General features: G+C 23.0%; 4 protein-coding genes across 4 annotated transcripts; 2 read left to right on the top strand and 2 right to left on the bottom strand.

The window, feature by feature from the left end:
- Positions 1 to 970: 970 nt before the first annotated feature.
- Positions 971 to 5895, bottom strand: LOC122860413 (polycomb protein Sfmbt-like). The gene is made up of 3 exons (XM_044164211.1): positions 5355 to 5895; positions 2763 to 5264; positions 971 to 2681 (listed from the first exon to the last, which is right to left on the bottom strand). Exons 1-3 carry the CDS (start codon positions 5661 to 5663, stop codon positions 2352 to 2354), a joined length of 3141 nt encoding a protein of 1046 aa, XP_044020146.1. The 5' UTR covers positions 5664 to 5895; the 3' UTR covers positions 971 to 2351.
- A 1344-nt stretch (positions 5896 to 7239) lies between these two features.
- LOC122847678 lies at positions 7240 to 9782 on the top strand. Its single transcript, XM_044145495.1, has 4 exons — positions 7240 to 7515; positions 7602 to 8509; positions 8754 to 9655; positions 9779 to 9782. The coding sequence occupies exons 2-4, from the start codon at positions 7625 to 7627 to the stop codon at positions 9780 to 9782; spliced, it is 1791 nt and encodes a 596-aa protein (XP_044001430.1). The 5' UTR covers positions 7240 to 7515; positions 7602 to 7624.
- A 78-nt stretch (positions 9783 to 9860) lies between these two features.
- Positions 9861 to 10657, top strand: LOC122860414 (gem-associated protein 6-like). Its single transcript, XM_044164212.1, has 2 exons — positions 9861 to 10233; positions 10296 to 10657. Exons 1-2 carry the CDS (start codon positions 10079 to 10081, stop codon positions 10648 to 10650), a joined length of 510 nt encoding a protein of 169 aa, XP_044020147.1. The 5' UTR covers positions 9861 to 10078; the 3' UTR covers positions 10651 to 10657.
- A 6487-nt stretch (positions 10658 to 17144) lies between these two features.
- On the bottom strand, positions 17145 to 19084 carry LOC122847688 (serine palmitoyltransferase 2-like). The gene is made up of 6 exons (XM_044145506.1): positions 19022 to 19084; positions 18794 to 18952; positions 18561 to 18715; positions 17542 to 18495; positions 17325 to 17454; positions 17145 to 17255 (listed from the first exon to the last, which is right to left on the bottom strand). The coding sequence occupies exons 1-6, from the start codon at positions 19082 to 19084 to the stop codon at positions 17145 to 17147; spliced, it is 1572 nt and encodes a 523-aa protein (XP_044001441.1).
- Positions 19085 to 20133: the final 1049 nt, after the last annotated feature.

Raw genomic sequence — 20133 nt, forward strand, 5'->3', positions numbered from 1 at the left:
CTCTCTCTCTCTCTCTCAGCGCCCACCCGAGATGTACAATGATAATTTCATTCCATCACCACCCATACACCTTGTCTGCATTTTTCATTTCTCAAATTTTTTTTTTTTTTCTTTCATCAATGATCAGCAAAAATAATATACATATTCTAATTAGCTCGATAATTTTTTTTTTTTATTTTAACCCAAAATTGTAGTTTTATTTTTTTTATTATTAGCTGGACTGGAATTTAAATTATTTTTATTTTTGGAGCAAAATTATGATGATGCTGTTCCATGGGTTGAGATAATTTTTTAGAAAATTTAAACGAATTTTTTCTCGGCTGTTTTGTTGCTTGTATTGATGATCAGATGTGATCAGATGCAATCAGATGTTGCTGTTTCTGAATGAGCAAGTTTCTGCAAACATACGCCATCTTTCAGTTTATTTTTTGCAACTTGAATTTTGAATAATAATAATAGCTAGAAATTGTGGAGAAGGTGAGAGAGGATCCTCTTACAACCAACAATAAAATTCTAATATACCAACATACAGGCTATTCAATGTGATTCATTCAATTCTCAAAATACATTTTGTTTATCTAATCACTCAATTTTATTTATGATTCGCATTCAAAGAATTCTTTGGGATACTCGAGATTATATTCATCATAATTTTATAATTTATAAATGGAATTTCTATTTAAAACGTTAATTAAATCTTTATTATTATTAAAGATTTTAAACTTTTTTTTTTGCCCATTTTTTCAGCTAAAAATAAACTCAAAATTTCATACAACATAATTAAAAATAGAAAAAAAAATATATTTATTTGCTGAATAAATAAATAAATTAAAATATTTTTGTAAAAATTAAAAGAAAAAAAAAATGTTTTATTTAAATAAATAATTAAGTTAAGGAAAAAAAAAAACAAATTTATGTATTCAGAAAGGTCAAATATTTTTAATAAAAAAAACCAAATAAAACTAATCTATTTTTTTTTTTTTTTTTTATTTATTATCAATGCAAATTATATTAATATACGAACTTAAATTAAATTTATCGAATTGCTTTTTTTTTTTTTTTGTTATTTTTCTACTTTATTGTTAAAAATTTTGTCAATAATTTTATAATTTTTGTCATTTCATAAATCTTATCTTCAAGCAAATCACTATATCATTAAATCAAAAGTAATTTTATTATTTGTATTATCAAAAAAAAAAAACACCAAAAATTTCATCCTTATTTTTTGCACATTTTTTTTAACTATAATTTATTAGTATTGACTTAATTTATTTTAATATAAAATCCAATCCAAACTACCAAATAACCAGACCGTTTTTTTTTTATTATTATTTATAATAATAATAAACAATCTTATCTTTTTTTTTTATATAGTCAATTCAATTCGTTTTTTCACCGTCAAAATCTTCGAGATTATAATACTATTATTATTACTAATTTAATTATATTTCTATTTTACTATAATATAAGTTATGCTTAGCTAAATTGACACAAGCTTATTTCGAAAATTATTAAATGTGAGGTAATCAATCATGTATCTTTGTGATTTTAATTATGAGCATGTGATATTTTTTTCTTTTATTTCTTTCTTTGTGACTGTTGATTTTAAAAATATGACTAATAATGCACTATTGTATAAAAAAAAAAAACCAAACTTAATGTTTCTGTTGATGATAAAAATAATTATTATTATTTTAAATATAATTTATTGTAAATTAAATTTAAAAAAATGACACGCACCGGCTTTTTAAAATTTTTTTTTCAGCAGTTTAAACCGTATTGCAAAAATTATGTACATGAATCAAATAAAAAAATTTGTTTTTCTTTTTGTTAACTTAGTTATTTACAGAGATAATTTCATATAATTTTTCTAAACAATTTCACATATTGTTAATATAATTTTCAAGTTTTTATCAAGCCAGTGCAAGTTCGTTTTTTTTTCTCTTTCTTTATAAATTAATAATTAAAAATAAAAAGTTGCTAAACTTTTTTTATCATATAGATTAAATGAATGAATATTTAAACAAGCACATTTCTATTTTTTGAATAGTTAAAAATACATAATTTATAGTATTGATTTATTTGAGAGAGTATGTTTAATGAAATAGAAAAAAAAAAAAATTATAATTTTTAAAAATAATGAATACATGTTAATGATAATAATAATAATAATATATAACTTATATTCGAGTCACACGCCTTAGCAATAGATCAAATACATCTAGCCTAATTGTGTGTGAAAAAAGAAACTATCATATTGATTGTTTTCTTTTTCTGCTTGATGATTGATTAAATAGAAAAAAAAAATAATATAAAATCAATGTATGTAAAACTAAAAGATTTTATCTTTGTTATAATATTTTTTTTAGTCCTAATTTTAATCTTTCCTGAGCTGGATTAACTTTGATTTTTAATTGTTGTATCAAATCAAATATTTTTAATGATGGACCGACTTTAAAGCCAGTTAAATCAATAATTTGGTCCTTTGTTAATGTTAATAATGTTTTACCATCAATTTTACGTTTACTAAAATTGTCACAATACGTTGCACAGTCATTAACACGTAAAAATTGAGCAACATCAAATACATTCCATTCATTTGGTATTAATTCACCACAATCATTATTTTTTTGCCATCCATCAGCTATCCTTGGTATATATTTACCACTCAATGAATTAACCTGCAATAAAAAAGCACAATAAATAATTAAAATTAATTTTAAAAAACAATTAAACAAGTATAAGTAAATAATTCAACTTACATTAATATATGAAGTTGCTGTTCGTTCTTTTGGTGGTTTTTTATTATTATCAGAATAATTATTAATTGTTATTGATGATGATGATGATTTACCTTGTCCAGTTGTTGGACTTGGTAATGTTTGATCTGGTCCAGCTGGTTCTTGTGCTGTTTCTGGTTCCATACCAGTACGATTCATTGGTAAACTTTCAATTTCACATAATCTTTCAATTTTCGTACCCTGTGCTGGCTCATAATTATGTCCTATAATATTATTATTATTATTATTATTATATTTTAATTGTTGTTTGTTATCTTTATCTTTATCTTTATCTTTTAAACCACCAAGTCTTTCACTGTGTCTAATTAATATATTTTTAACACAATTAATTTTATTATTATTTTTTTTAATTCTTTTTTTATTTTTACGTTTAAGGCCACGTGGTGATTTAACTGTTGGACTTGTATTAATTTTATTATTATTACTATTATGATTATTATTAATAATATCAATTCTTGGTGATTCAAGTTTATGATCAACAAGATCACACCAACCAACTGGATATATATCTGGACTATGACAATCAAGCCATTGATCATATTCATCTTCCCAACCATCAAAATGTACACGTAATAATCTACCAATAACACGTGTTATTGTTGCAACACAAACAAGACGTGGATCCATTAAATCAGCAGCTTCAAGACGCATACCTTCAACAAAACCATGTTCTGGTATATCATAAAATAATTGTATTGGTGCTGGTATTGTATTTGTTTCATAAATATATGTATCCCATGTAAATGTCGTTGGATCATATCCTTTTGGTGGTGTTAATGGTAAACCATTTTGTGCACAAAAACCAATTGGAAATATACATGGTGAATTTGCATTATAACAAAACCAATCAGCACCACTTTTATCCTCATCATAACTATCAATTCTAATCATAATATAATTTTCACGTAATACTTGCATAACTGTTGCAGCACATATTGATGATAAATTAAGTGGATCAATTGCTTCAAGTTTCATACCTTCAATAAATTTATAACAATGATGATTTCTATGATGATTATTATTTCTATTATTATTATTACTACTATCATTATTATTACTATTATTATTATTATAATGATAATGATGATTTTTTGGCACATTAAATAAATTATCTGTTGAATCATCATTTGTAAATTTTAAATTATCAACACGTTCAATATATTCTGGATAAGCATCAATATTTTGTCCAACTTTTTTAGCCCAACCAACTGGATGTATTAATGGTGAATCTTCATGACACCAAAAACCATTATCATCTGGTGGTGAATCATAATATCTAACATGTAAACGTTTACCAACAATTTTTTGTATTGTTGCAACTTTAACTTGTGATATACGATTTTTATCAACAACTTCTAAATGTAAACCACATCTAAAACGTGATTTCATACTGTCATTAACTTTATTATAAAAATTTGTTGGTAATGTACGTGCACCAGTTAAACGACGCATTAAAAAATCTTTCCAATCATTATATTTATTTGCAATTGTATTTGGTGGTATTAATGGTTTACCAATTGTTGCACACCAACCAACTGGATGTATATCATTTGAACATAATGATACCCAAAAATCTTTATCTTCATTATTACCAAAACCTTCATAACGTAATAGTGCATGATAACCAGCAATTCTTAATACAGTTGCAACCCAAAATGAATCAGGAAATGCTTCACAAACTTCATCACAATCTGTATTTTCAACTTCAACTTTCATACCAACACTTATATTATCCCATATTTCTGATATTGGTGCATGTTTAAAACATGATACTGGTGCTGCACAAAAACCTGGCTCAGTTAATTGTGGTATCCAATCATATGAACCTTCCATATCAGCTGTTCTTTTTCTACGTACTGGTAATTCATCTGGCAATAATGGCTCATTTATATTTTTATCAATTAATATATTTTTTTTATCATCTTCTTCAATTAAATTTATATCTTTTTTATTATCACAACTATGTGGTGGTGATGATGATGATGATGATAATGACAATGACAATGACGATGATGATGAATTATTATTATTATGTAATGGACTATTTGTTGAATCAGCATGTATTGTTTGTGATTGTAAAAATTCAGATGATCTAGCACATGCACGACTACAAAATCTTCTTTCTTTAGTATAAAATGCATGTTTAACACCAATTGCACCACATTTTTCACAAACAGCCATACCATCTTTACGTATTGGTATAAAATTTAAATCAGTTGTTGGTTGATATGCTATTGGTGTTTTTAATACTAAACCAGGATGTTTTATTGGTTTTATTTTACGATTTCTATTATCTTGAATTTGTGTTTGAGTTGCTGCATTATTAACAATCATTTGTTCTTCTTCAATAAAATCATTCATTACCATATATTTATCTTCATCAACATCATCATCATCATCATCATCGTCTTCATCATCATTCATATCTGTTTGTTCATTTATTTCATTTGAATTATCATAATCCTAAAAATCGAAAAAACAAATATTATAAACATATACTTATTTATCATAAAAAATATAACAAGCTAACAGAAAATTAAAATAATAATTTACTTGATTAATATCTTGAACAATATCACCAGGATTCATATGTTCAATTGTCTCTTCTGTTTCTGAACATTCATTTGTATATTGTTGTTGTTGTGGCATATATCGGAGCATTGTTGTTGGTGCCATTTGATGATTTCTAATATTATCAAATGGATTTGATCCATGAGTAAAATATGAACCTTCAGCAGCATGTCGTGGATCCATCATTAATTCATGACTTGTATCATGTACCATCATGTCTCCCATCCATACCATTCCCAATTCAGGAATAACAGGGATGGAAGCAAATAATGGATTAACACAAACATTCATTCCTAATTTAAATTAATAATCAAATTACTTTTAATTAAATTACATCTACATGAAAAATTGGAGTAACAAAAATTCATTCATTCATTAATAATATTTTGAGTGACAGGAGAGAGAAAAGAGAGGTTGGAATCATTTTGCAGGACGCCAGGCGTCTCTCGACCTACGTTTTTTTAAAAATATTTCTATCACCTTCTCTCTCTCTCCTCTCTCTGTCTATATGTCTAGCCTTTTTTTTTTTTATTTTTTTAATCTATTTTCATGACCCACGTAAATAAAAAAATATTATTTTCAATTGTTCAATAACCCAATTAATCATTATTATTCATTGGTTTATTTTAAATTATACTATTATTAATTTAATTAAATTATACAGGGCTTTTTTGTAAATAATATAACAAACCATTTGCTTGGATCATTCGTTATATATATTCTTCTGATATTACCGCAACCAGTATTGCTAAAACATCAGCAGTGTATTAATTCCGCCATTTGTTGTCTCTTTTTTTTTTTTTTGAGTAAACATGTTTACCAACTTGAAGAATTTATTTATAATTTAATTAATATAATTACTATTAAATTGTTTAAATAAATTGTTGATTAAACAAATTATTTTTTGTTCATAAATTTTCGCTATAAATTCCTATAGAATGTCAATTATTTATTATTTTTTTTTTTTATTTTTCAGTTTCACACATGGACGGATTCGTCCAACAATCCAGCGTCGAGATGTTTTTTGAAAAGAAAAACAATTATTATAAACAAAAATAAATATCTACTTATAATAATTAAAAATTTAATATTATTTATTAGTTGATTATTTTCTTTATTATTTCAATATTTATTATTAATTTTGTAAATAATTGTTACACTTTTTTTTTTTTCTAGGACAATTTACAGCACCTGTCAAATACAAAAAAATAATAAACAAATAAATATGCGAAAAAAAAAAAAAAAACACATGTGTCAAATATAAAAACAAAACATGGTAAAAATATACAGGTAGGTCCATGCGCATACGTTTTTTTAGGCCAATAAGAAGTTGACCATTGCCATATTGTAAATTGATTTATTTAAATTAAATTAAAATACATATTAAAGATGATTTCAATAGAAGATGAAAATAATAAAAATACATAAACATTATGATATTATATAAAAAAAATTACATAAGTTTTGTTACATATTTTTAACTTATTTTGCTTTTTTTTTATCTTCTATAATTTGCTTATTAAAACTCTGACAAATGTACGTAATGTATATAAACATTGTATTGCATCCAGTGCAATATTTATATTGTTCTTTTATAACTTCTAGTTTGTTAACTAAATATGTAAAATTTCTTTTTTATTTTTCAAATTGTTTTTTTAAAATAAATTCAATTTCTAATTGTTTTGCAACATTATAAATATAGAATTATAAATAATATTTTTAAAGTTTTTATTTATGATTAATTAACTTTTAAGCATGCTACAAATAATTAATATACAACAATAATAATATAAACACAATTTACAACATGCAAACAAAAAATCAAATTATGTCCGAAACATACCTGTATATTTCTACCATGAAAACAAAATATGTTTTAAATATAAACAAACACAAAAATATAAAATTCAAATTAATTACTCAATATGGCGCCAATTTAACAAAAGTGCAAAAGTGTACTTTGGAATGGAATTATTCTATATATTTTGCTATATTTACAAATTAAATTATTATTATTGTTGTTATTTAATTTATTCTGATGATCATTGATCATTGATAATGATAGTTCAAAGTGTTACAACAACAAAGTATCAAGATAATCAACATAATCAGCAATAAATTAAAAATATAAATTAAATTTCAAGTAAGTTGACCAGTTTAAGTTGTAAAACAAGGTTATACATAATCAACATTAATAATATATATTTATTTATTAAATAACAATTAAAGGTAACAAGCTGACTGACAAGCAAATGAACATGTTGGATGAAAAAAAAGAATTTGAATTAGCAGTACCATGGGGTCAAATATCGGCAATTGCTTGGGGCTCATCACAAGACAAACCAGTTCTAGTTGTTCATGGTACAATGGACAATGCTGGTTCATTTACACGACTAATAAAACATTTACCAAAAAATTATTATTACGTTGCTATTGATTTACCAGGTCATGGAAAATCATCTCACTATCCACAAGGAACAAATTTAGATTTTTTTAATTATGTTCTATCAGTACGTTATGTTATTGAACAATTAAAATGGACTAAATGTTTTTACATTGGTCATAGTTTTGGTGGACAACTTGGTATTATGTTATCAATATTTCATCCAGGAATAATTGAAAGAATCATAACAATTGATGCACTTGTATCAAAAATAGCTGATGATAATTTACTCCCTGAAAGAATTAAATTCATTCAAGAAGCAACAATATTTACAATGAACAAAAAACAGCCAACATTATATACAAAAGAACAAATTTTAAATGCATTATTAAATCGTCGTGATTTTAAATTAAATATTCATGCTGCTGAAGCATTATTTGATCGTGCAACAACAAAAATTGATAATTTATATAAATTAAATCGTGATCCACGTATGAGAGCAAGTGTAACAACATTATTTAATTTTCAACAATTATCAAGTATATTAAAAAAACTTGAAATACCAACACTTCTTATTGTTGCTAAAGAATCATGGTATGATCTTTGGAATGAACGTGATGTACTTGTTAATTATCAGAAATTATTGGGTAACAAATTAACAACTATTCATGTTGAGGGTAATCATGATGTACATAATAATAATCCTGAAATTGTTGCACCACATGTAACAAAATTTTTTAATGATGCCAAAAGTAAATTATAAATTTTAATTGTATTATTTTTATTATATAAATTTAAAATGTTTTATTGGTTGTTGATAATGGTGGTACACAGGTATTTATCCTTTGACGTGTATCATGATGATGATGATGATGATGATGTAACTGTATTTTTGTACTTTGATCGGTTGTATTTTATAGATGCATGATTAAGCATTAAAAAAGATCAGATAAAGTATTGTTAAACTGTTGAGATATATATATTAAATTGTAAAATTATTGTTAAAAATAAAAATGTTGATAATACGTGAGAAAAAAGAATTAACATTTACAGTACCTTGGGGTAAAATTAGTGGTGTTGCCTGGGGTAATGATCAGCATCAACGTGTACTTTTGGTACATGGTACAATGGACAATGCAGATTCATTTGCAAGATTAATTCAACGTCTTCCTGGTGATTATTATTTTGTTGCTATTGATTTACCAGGTCATGGTAAATCATCACATTATCCACAAGGATTAAATTTGGATTTTTACAATTACGTTCTGGCTGTTCGATTTGTGCTGGATCAATTAAATTGGAGCAGCTGTATTTACATTGGTCATAGTTTTGGTGGTGTTATTGGAATAATGTTTTCAATAATATTTCCTAATTATTTACAGCGTATTGTATCAATTGATATATTATTTTCAAAAATAATACCAAATGATAAACTTGTTGAAAGAATAAAACTTGTAAATAATGATACAATATTTTACATGAAAAAAAATACATCAAATTTATTAACAAAAGAACAGATAATAGATGCATTTAAAAATAAAAGAATTTTTAGTCTAAATGATGAAGCAGCTGATGCAATATTTGATCGTGCAACAACTAAAATTACTGATGATAAATATAAATTAAATCGTGACAGTAGATTACGACCACTTGTATTACCATTTACAAATTTAAATCAAACACTTGAATTTGCTGATAAAATTAATGTACCAATACTTTTAATATTAGCTAAAAATTCATGGTTTGATTATTCAAATGAACGTGATGTTTTAAAATTGTATCAAGATAAATTAGGTAATCATTTGACAACCATTGAAGTTGATGGCAATCATGACGTTCACAACAATAATCCAGATCTGGTTGCTCCATTTATATTAAAATTTCTAATTAAAAACAAACTTTAATTTATATAAAAAATAATTTAATTATCTCCTTTTTTTTTTTTTTTATAAGTGGGTATTATTATTATTATTATAAATAATATTTGTTAAATAATTGACATGTTTTTATGGCATAATGTGAGGTAATTTGTGTAAATAACAATTTTTTTTTAACCTAAAAAATACATAAATTAATCAGTAGACAATTTATTATATTTTTATTACGTAAATGTTGATATTAAATTAGTTGTACAAGTATATAAATGAATTTAAAACGTGTATGGCTTTTTGACAGCTTGGTTTGTTTTGTAAATAAACTGTGTCTCTCTCTGTTTCTCTTTTTCTTTCTCTCTCAATATTAACATTCAACATGGAGGATCTTCCTTGAAAATAAATGAAAATTTTGGAGCTTGATTTGATTTTTTAACTTGAAAATAATAATTATGCCTGACAACAATGAATTAAATTATTCACACAGAATATATCATAATGATCCAATTAAATTTAAAAATTTAATAAACAAACAAGTCAAAGTAGTTGCTAAAGATTCAAGTGTTCATCATGGTATTTTATACACAGTTGATCCAGTATCAGAAAGGTTAGTTGATGTAAATTTATTTGCTCAAAATCATAATAAACAAAATAATTGTTTTTTTTCAGTATAATATTAATTGAACCAGTAAATAATGGAACATACAAAGCAAACATAATTGTTGGTCATTCTGTTGAAAGTATGGACATATCAACATGTGATGAATCAATTGATACTAAACTTCCTGATTTTTTTATAAAAAAAAATAAAATATTATCAGATGATGAATTATTAATAAAAAAAGAATTAATTAAAAATTTATTAATTGAAAATCGTTTTCCAGTTGAAGAAAATAATAATGGTATATTAAAAATTCATGGAATGTTGTCAATTCATCCACCATATGATTTTGATGACTGTTTTTGTACAAATCCAATTATTATGACAAGAATACACAAAATACTAACACAAGTGTCAAGCTAATTATTATTAAGATAATAATAGTTAAGATATAATGATTAATGAAATATAAAATAATCATGATTCATAATTAAAGTGTGATATTTATTTATTTATTTATTTATTTATTTATTTTTAAATAACAATTCTGGAATAATAATTCATAGTTATTTGTACTGTTAAACATGTACTTGAGCTAATTAATATTGTTAAATATTAAATATGCTTTTTTGATAAATAAATATTCATAACGTTTATTTGAATGCACTCGAAATAATTTGTTTGGGTAATAGTAATTATGTAAATACATTGATTTCATTGAAATTTAATTTTTAATAAAAGTAATTTTAAAAAGAGTGCTTTCTTTATATTAATAATATTGGTTTGAAATACCTTCAAATTAATTAAGAAAAAATTATCCATAATGTTGGGAATAAAATAATTCATTGTTGTTAGAAATTAAATTATTTTTTTTTTAATCAATCTCGTCGGATTCTAAAAACCCTTCAGCTGGAGCTAAATAAATAAATGAAAAATTGAAGATAATAAATATACATTAAAGAGATAAAAAAAATATAAATTCTTAACACTTACGTGGACAAATTGGAGGAACAATTGATAATAAACCATTTTCTGGTAAGTCAGCTTTCTCAACAGCTGGCTCATTACCATTTTTAAAATACAATTTTTGCCTGACAAAAAAAATAAATTATATTATTTAAAACTGAACAATGAGTATATTTTTTTATAAAATAAAAAATAAATACTAAAACTTACTTATTATCCTTAAATACAATCCAATAAAATGTATTATTAAATGCTACTAAATTGTCAATGTATTCTGGAATTGTTGCAATGTGAATGATGTCAAATTGTCCTAATGGACGTTCAAACGTACCAATGCTAGCAAAATCTGAATAATTAAAAATTAAAAATTAATAAATTTCTATTGTTTTTTTATATTGAAATTGATATAGGTAGGTATATATATTAATAAAAGATACTTACACAAATGAGACTGTCCATCAAAATAATCAACCCAACACAATTTATCAGTTATATAATCGATAGTAAAATCCCATATCTTTTGAAAAGTTATTTTAGGCGGAAATAGTAATTTTACAGTACTATTTGGTGAATTAGAAGTATACCAAAGAGAATGATGAGATGAGAAAAATAGTTCGCTGAAAAAAAAAAAATTAATAATAAAAAATTGATGTATTATTTATTTTTTAACTCACTTGTGATTTGGATAAGCTTTAATTTTTTTCATAGCAGTTTCACTAGTAGGATTAATAATGTATTCTGATTTTTCAAATGATTCATCTGTAACTTTTATTGAAAATTTATCATCATTGTGAGTGTATTTAACCCAATATATTTTTCCTGTCTTATAGTCTGATGTAATTGATGTTGCATTATCAAACATATCCTTAATTTGATTAGTTCTTTCAAATTTGCCACTTTTATCATAGCGTATGACTTCAAGCATTTGTTTCATATCATATATTTCTACAAAATAAATTTTTTTTTTTTATAGTAATTGAAAAAAAAAAAAATAGAAATTTTTTTCTAAAATATAAATTATATTTACTTTTGTAATTGTTGTATTTCAAAATATAAATATTATCATCTGAACATGTAGAAGTAAAATCATTCGTATATTCAAAACTTTTAGGAAGTGTTGAATAATCTTCAATTTGATACTCTGATAAGCTTAAGCTTACATTATCTGCAAAATCTTGTGATGTGAAAATTTTGCTGTCAGTTACAAGTAATAAAACATCTGAAATTAAAAAAAATAATAATAACATTTTTAAATATTTTTTTAATTATAAACAAATGATAATAAATTTTAAAAATTTATGTTTTTTCAAAATATTAATTTTAAAATTATGCTAAATATAAAAAAAATAAATATTTTTTTAGATAAAATCAGTTATATATTATTTGAAGTAAAAATAAAAAATGTTACTTACTTTGATCATCTGATAATGCTGTCTGCTGATTATCATTCTGAAATTATAATTATAAATTTATGTTTCAATTATTAATTCATTAAAATTTTCAAGTTTTTGTATTTTTCAATTAATGATTATTCATAAGTTGTTGCTTTGATTAATTTGTATGTATTTTCAATTGTAAAAAATAATAGCTATTATATAATGTAAATCATTCAATAAAAGAAAAAAAAAAAAAAGTCTGCATTGCCACGTTTCTTTTTTTTTTTTTGAAGAGCTGCATTATTGTAGTAATTGAAATTTACAAAAATATTCATAAATAAGTACTTGACGTACTTATACAAGTTGAAGAATATAAATTTACGAAAATAAATTTACATATATATATTGAGACCGCGATATATCATTTTAAAAAAAACAATTATATTATTTTTATTACAAAAAAAATTAATACCACTCATTCAATTTGAAAATATAAATTATAATATATATTTTTAGTTTAAAGTTAATTTTGTAAAATTTATATTCAACAGAATAATGTCATTGCGAATATTATTTATTGGAATAATAATTATCATTATAAAACTTACTTGTTTTGGTGTATCAATTTCAGTACTCGAGTGAGGAACTTTGTTATTTTTTGCACCATTCTTCTGAGCAGCTGTAGTTGAATGAAAATTGAAATAAAAAAAAATTTTAATAATTTGATAATCAATAAATATTCATTAAAATATATGAAAAAATATAAATTCTTGTTACTCACGTGGACAAACTGAAGGAACAATAGAGTAATGAACAAATGTGAAATATTCAGCTTTTTTAACAGCTGCCTCATTACCATTTTTAAAGTACAAATTATACCTGCGTGAAAAGAATAAATAATATTATTTAAAACTAATCAATAAGTACATTTTTTTATAAAATAAAAAATAAATATTAAAACGCACCCATAATTATCACTAGTAGTCCAATAATATGTATTATTAAATGCTAAGAGAGTTTTGATGTATGTTGGAAATTTTTCAATTGTAACGATGTCCGTTGTATTTAATGGACGATCAAGAGTACCAATAACAACACAATCTGAATAGTTAAAAATTAAAAATTTATAAATTTCAATGATTTTTTTATATTGAATATAGATATAATAATAATAAAAAATATTTACATAAATAAAAATCATTATTCAACCTTTCAATCCAACACAATTTATCAGTTATATAATCAATAGTAAAATCAATTATAAATTGAAAACTCACTTCAGACGAAAATAGTAAATTTGCAGTACTATTCGGTGAGTTAGAAGCATACCAAAAATGTTCAATAGATGAGAAAAATATTTTCCTGATAAAAAAAAAAGATATGCAAACTCATTAATTACATATACATATTTTTATTCATTTTTTCTTTTTTTACTCACCTGCGTTTTGGATCAGCTCGAAGATTTCGCATAAACTGATTACTAGGATGAATAACGTATTCTGATTTTTCAAATGATTCATCTGTAACTTTTATTGAATATTCACCACTGTGATCATGGTCAATCCAATATATTTTGCCTGTCTTATAGTCTGATGTAAGTGATCTTGCATGATCAAACATACCCTTAATTTGATTAACTCTTTCAAATGTGCCATTTTTATTATAGCGTATTACATCGAGCTCTTGTATCATATCATGTATTCCTACAAAATTAATAATTTTTCTTATAATAGTAGTAAAAAAAAACAAAAAAAAAATATATATATAAATTTTTTTTTAAAACATATATATTATATTTGATTGCTTATATATACATTACCATTGCATTTCAAAATATAAATATTATCTATACAAGTAGACGTAAAATGTCTCACAAGGCGAAAATTATCAAAATCCTTTCTATGATTTTCAATTTCAAACTCTGACGTGGTTACACTTTTTGTAGAATATTGTGATTTGAAAATTTCGCTGTCAGTTACGATTAATAAATAATTTGTTGAGTCATCTAAAATATGAAAGAAAAATTAATCATAATAATATTTTTTAAATATTTTTTTTATTGTAAACAAACGATAAAAAATTTTAATATTAATGGTTTTTTGGAAATATAAATTTAAAAATTTATTGGGCTAAATATAAATATTTTTTTAGATAAAATTAGTTATATATTAATTATAAAGTAAAAATAAAAAATGTTACTTACGTTGGTTATCTGATAATTCTAGCTGCTGATTATCATTCTGAAATTATAATAATTATAAATTTATGTTTCAATTATTATTTATTAAAATATTTTCAAGTTTTTGTATTTTTCAATTAATAATTATTCATAAGTTGTTGCTTTGATTAATTCGTACGTATTTTCAATTGTAAAAAATAATAGCTATATTATAATGTAAATCATTCAATAAAAGAAAAAAAAAAAAAGGTCACGTGATGATGCCTTGACGCACTATCACAATTATTAATATACGGAAATATATTTGAAAATAAATTTAGATATATTGAGACCGCGATATATAATATCATTTAAAAAAAAAAACAATTATATTTTTTATTACAAAAAAATTAATGCCATGTTTCTAATTCGAAAATATATAATTTATAATATATATTTATATTCAGTTTAAAATTTATAACCAACAGAATAATATCATTATTTTTATACAATAAGTCCATATTATCATTCAGATTATCAAAATAATTATTTCCATAAAACTCACTTTATCATCATTACTCGAGTCTTTCGCATTAGTGCTGCAGCCAAACAGTCCAAAACATACCGCAAAAACGGCATATGAGATAATAATTGCTAAAACATTTATTCAAAAATAAACAATAATTATAGTATTTAATTGTATTTTTTTTTGTTTCGCAAGCATTGCTTTATACATAATATGATAATTTGTTATTTAATAGTATAATTTAAAAAAAAAAAAATAATAATACTCACGTAATCTCATTTTGAGCCGCAATAAAATTAACACTTTTCAAGCAATAACTTTCAAAGCAATAACTTATTTTAAATAATCGCAATTTAATATAAACGTATTGTGATGTCCAACCAAGTAGTGATTTTCTTTTCACAAAATCTAGCTATTTATACCATTTTTTTAATTGATTTTTTGATAAATCACCTGCGTCAATAGGCATCACATGACTGATAAAACTTAAATATAGGAAGGAAAAAATAAATTATTAAAAATTATTAAAAATGATAACAGCTAAAAAAAACTATAAAACAAAAAAATCCACGTCAATAGACAAAGACACAATCATAAACTGTGATAAGTTAACGACTATCGACGCACGACCTCGTTCTTTTTTAACAATATTTTATCGAAAATATATTGTTTTTTTGGGAATTTCCGATATTTTTATATTTTTTAAAATAATATTCTAGGAAGTAATAAAAATTGATAATTTTGTTCTTTGTGCGTCAGTAATAAAAGAAACTATGCATATTAAACTCTGATAATTTTTATTTTTCTTTATCTAGTGCGTCAGTAAAAAATATATATAAAAATAAAATTTTAGATGATAAATCCAAGGTAAAATCATAATTTGCCGTTGTGTAGTATAATTATAATTTTTATTTATTTAATGTCAATTTATTTCCAAAATTATATGAACCACCGCTTTCATTTTAAACATTTAACATTATTTTTTTTTTTTTTAATTGCATTGATGATTAATTTATAAATTGTTTAATATTTTGCCTATACAGCTATATACATTATTGTTTCTTGAAATGAATATCACTGTTCAATCATTGTTATTTTATATTAATTTTATATTTAATAATAATTAATAACATATAAATATTTATACAACAATATATTTATTATAGTTTATTTTTATGTTTTAAATTTATGATGCTTGAAAATAATAAATGATAATAATGTTAAAAATTGTAAAAAAAAAAATGAAATACAGCCAGGCAAAATATAAAACAATTTATAAATTATTCATCAATGTACTTGATTAAAAAAAAAAAAATTATTGTAAATGTTTGAAATGATAATGAAATATAATTTTGGAAACAGTTATTCCAACAAATTATAATTATTTTACCTGTGATTTATTATCTAAAATTTTATTTTTTTATTTATATTTTTTACTGACGCACATAGGAAAAAATGATCAATTTTTATTACTTCCTAAAATATATTCTAGGAAGTAATAAAAGTTGATAATTTTGTAATATGATATAAAATAACAATGGTTCAACTGTGATATTTATTTCAAGAAACAAAAAAATATCAAAATCAGCACAAGTATTATATTTAATAAATATATTGTTTTTTTTTTAATGAACACATGATGTAATAAAAATAATTTTACAATCTAATTATTTGTACTGATTATTATATATTTTTTTATTTCTCATAAATTAAATTTATTCATGATTATTATTATTTATTATTATCAATTTAATCATTGTGGTTTTGTAAAAAATCAGCTACAATCAACAATCATAAATACCATAAAATAATTCGGATTCTAATTCTAAAATTGCCATTTATAATATTGTCATATTAGTACCGAGTATTAATAAAATCCAACTAAATTTTTTTATTCTGTTTCATTGTCATATGAATAATTCTTAATGGTATTTTTATTTCTTGGTTTTCTTGAATACCTTAGACCAAATAAATCTGCCATTTCTTCAATATTTTCAAGTACCTATAAAAATTAATAAAAAAAATTAACAACATTCACAAACAATAATTAAATAATAATAATAAAACTTACATAGTCAAGTTGTTGTTTAGTATGTGCAGCAGATATACAAAATCTAATTCTACCAAGCATCATTTCAGTAGCTGGAAAACCAACTCCAACTGTTGCAATATTTTTATTTCGAAGATATCTCACAACTGATCTGAATAACAAATCAACAAAGTACAACAAAATACATATTAATCAATTATAATTTATAACAATAAAAGCTAAAAAAAAAAATACTAACGTTATTTTTGAAAAATGATAAACAATCATTGGTACAATTGGTGAATCTTCATTGCCATAAACAACAAGACCAATTTGATTTAATCTACGTCTAAAATATTTGGTATTTATTGCTAATTTTTGAATACGTATGCTTCCATCATCAGTGCCATCTTCACCCATGATTATTTTCATTGATGTTATTATTTGTTGTGCAATTGGTGGTGACATTGATACAGCATACACATTAGCATGACTAGATAAACGTAAATAATTAATTAATTTTTTATTACCAGCAATATAACCACCAGATGAGCCAAAACTTTTTGTAAATGTACCCATTAATATGTCAATTTCTTTTGGATCAATACCATAGTAATTACAAATACCACGTCCTTTTTTTCCCATAGCACCAGTACTGTGTGCTTCATCAAGATAAACATATGCTTTATATTTTTTTTTTAATGATATTATTTCTGGTAAATTAACAATTGAACCTTCCATTGAATATATACCTTCAACAATTATTAATATTTTTTTCCATGGTTTACCATTATTTATTTGTCCATTAACAATTGCATATTTTAAACATTTATTTAAATCATTCATATCATTGTGTTTAAATTTTTTTATTGTTGCACCAGATAAACGTAATCCAAGTATTGTTGATGCATGATTTTTTTCATCACTTATAACTAAACAACCTTGATGTACAATTGATGGTATATTTAATGAATTTGTTGCAAAACCCATACCAAATACAATTGCATCTTCAACTTGAAGATAACGTGCTGTTAATAATTCTAATTCTTTATGAATAGCCATACTACCCAGTTCAACACGTGGACTTGAACTTGTTATACCATATTTTTTAATTGCTTCAATACTTTTATTTGCACAAGAGCCACTTGATTCAGCAAAACCAAGATAATTATATGATCCCAAATTAATATATTGTGATTCAGTTCCTGTGAATCTAGTTAAATAAATTTATTTGATTAAATTAATACTTGAATTAATTATTATAAATAATATACTCACTCAAATGTCCAACCATTATCACGAGTTATTCTATCTTTAAATGTAACATTAGCACCTGGTACTGAACATATTGGCTGGTTCCAACAATCTTTTATTCTTCTGTACACATAATTCAAATAAAATGTCTCATAATTTTCATACAAAGGTGCATATCCCTGTTTTAAATAAAATTAATATTTTTTTTTAATTTAAAAATTATTTATTATTATTATTTTTAATCTTTAAATTCATACCTCTCTATTTTTTTCATTTGAAATTTTTGGTTTAAATAACAAATGATTTATAAAACCCAAAAACATCAATATATAAAATCCAAAATGAGTCAAAAATTTTGTCAATAATGTTATATTTTCAAATGATTCTTTATCATTTTTATCATGTAAATTTTTATTGTTCAACTGTAAGAGAAAAAAAAAAGATAATAATTTTATAAATACTCTAATTTATTGAATTTTACTAACCTCGATATTATTGGTAATATTTTGTTGTCCCAGACGATGATGATGATGATGTTGATGAGTCATCCGAATATTATTTTCATTCACAATTGTTGATAAATTATTATCATTCTTCAGAGTATTTATTTGTTGTTGTTGTTGATGATGTTGATGATGCTGCTCATCTCTGCTGCTTGATGATACAGCCATTCTCATTTTGGAGCCCATTTTAATTATGTTTAATATATTTACTCCAGTTTAAAATAATATTTGAATAATATTATGTTACTTTTCTGTTATAAACCTTTAATTTAATATAGAAAATATGATTATCAATTTATCAATTTGTGCATACACACACACACAGTGAATTTGGACATTACCTGTTCTTTTTGTTGTTTATTTATTTATTTTTTTCAACACTATTTATTTACTTTGAATGATGATAATTTATTATATTGTCGGATGAATAATTAAATATTTAATAAATATAGTAAAATGTTGTGTTAGTAGCAGTATTATTTTTATGATATTTATGTGATGAAAATAAATAATAAAATATGTGGTAAAATTGTGATGAAGTAATGAATTTTATTCTAAGGGTTGCAACAAAATATTATTATTATTTCTCATCACAAATACATTTGAAACCCAACAACAATGTGTGTTTCGAAAAAGACAAGGAGAGAAATATCGAAAAATGTATATTTATTTCGAAAAAAAAATATTTACTATTTACAATTAAAAATTGACTTTCGAAAATAAATTTATAAATAATTTATAAACTTACCTAAAAATTTTCATTTACAAAGTTTAAATAATTATTATTTTTAATAATTAAATAGCTTTATAATTTGTTTATAATTTTTTTTTTATCACAATGCACATTTTTTAAATAAATTTTATCAATTATCAACATATTGCCATGTAATTTTTTTTTTCTATTAAAATAATTTCACAGCAGTAAAAAATTAGAGATCTCAATCAATAGAAATTGATATTTTTCTAAAAAAAAATCTAATACATTTGTTTAAAAAAATTATTATAAATAAATCAAGTGTATAAAAATAATTTTTATTTAAAAATTTACATTGTAATTTATAAATTACTATAGATATTTTTTATTATAACTTTTT

This window comes from Aphidius gifuensis, linkage group LG1 (genome assembly GCF_014905175.1).
Source record: "Aphidius gifuensis isolate YNYX2018 linkage group LG1, ASM1490517v1, whole genome shotgun sequence".
NCBI classification, from domain to species: Eukaryota; Metazoa; Arthropoda; class Insecta; order Hymenoptera; family Braconidae; genus Aphidius; species Aphidius gifuensis.

Bases quoted from the DNA above. Each gene is read 5' to 3' on its own strand.
- LOC122847688 (XM_044145506.1), bottom strand. From the start codon at position 19,084: ATGACTCATCAACATCATCATCATCATCGTCTGGGACAACAAAATATT. The intron at 17,455-17,541 runs GTTAGTATTTTT...TTTGTTATTCAG, and splicing joins TATCATTTTTCAAAAATAAC to ATCAGTTGTGAGATATCTTC. The intron at 17,256-17,324 runs GTAAGTTTTATT...TAATTTTTATAG, and splicing joins CTAAACAACAACTTGACTAT to GTACTTGAAAATATTGAAGA.
- LOC122860414 (XM_044164212.1), top strand. From the start codon at position 10,079: ATGCCTGACAACAATGAATTAAATTATTCACACAGAATATATCATAAT. The intron at 10,234-10,295 runs GTTAGTTGATGT...GTTTTTTTTCAG, and splicing joins GTTGATCCAGTATCAGAAAG to TATAATATTAATTGAACCAG.
- LOC122860413 (XM_044164211.1), bottom strand. From the start codon at position 5,663: ATGAATGTTTGTGTTAATCCATTATTTGCTTCCATCCCTGTTATTCCT. The intron at 5,265-5,354 runs GTAAATTATTAT...TTCGATTTTTAG, and splicing joins TTGTTCAAGATATTAATCAA to GATTATGATAATTCAAATGA. The intron at 2,682-2,762 runs GTAAGTTGAATT...TTTTTATTGCAG, and splicing joins CAGCAACTTCATATATTAAT to GTTAATTCATTGAGTGGTAA.
- LOC122847678 (XM_044145495.1), top strand. From the start codon at position 7,625: ATGAACATGTTGGATGAAAAAAAAGAATTTGAATTAGCAGTACCATGG. The intron at 8,510-8,753 runs AAATTATAAATT...ATTGTAAAATTA, and splicing joins TTTTTAATGATGCCAAAAGT to TTGTTAAAAATAAAAATGTT.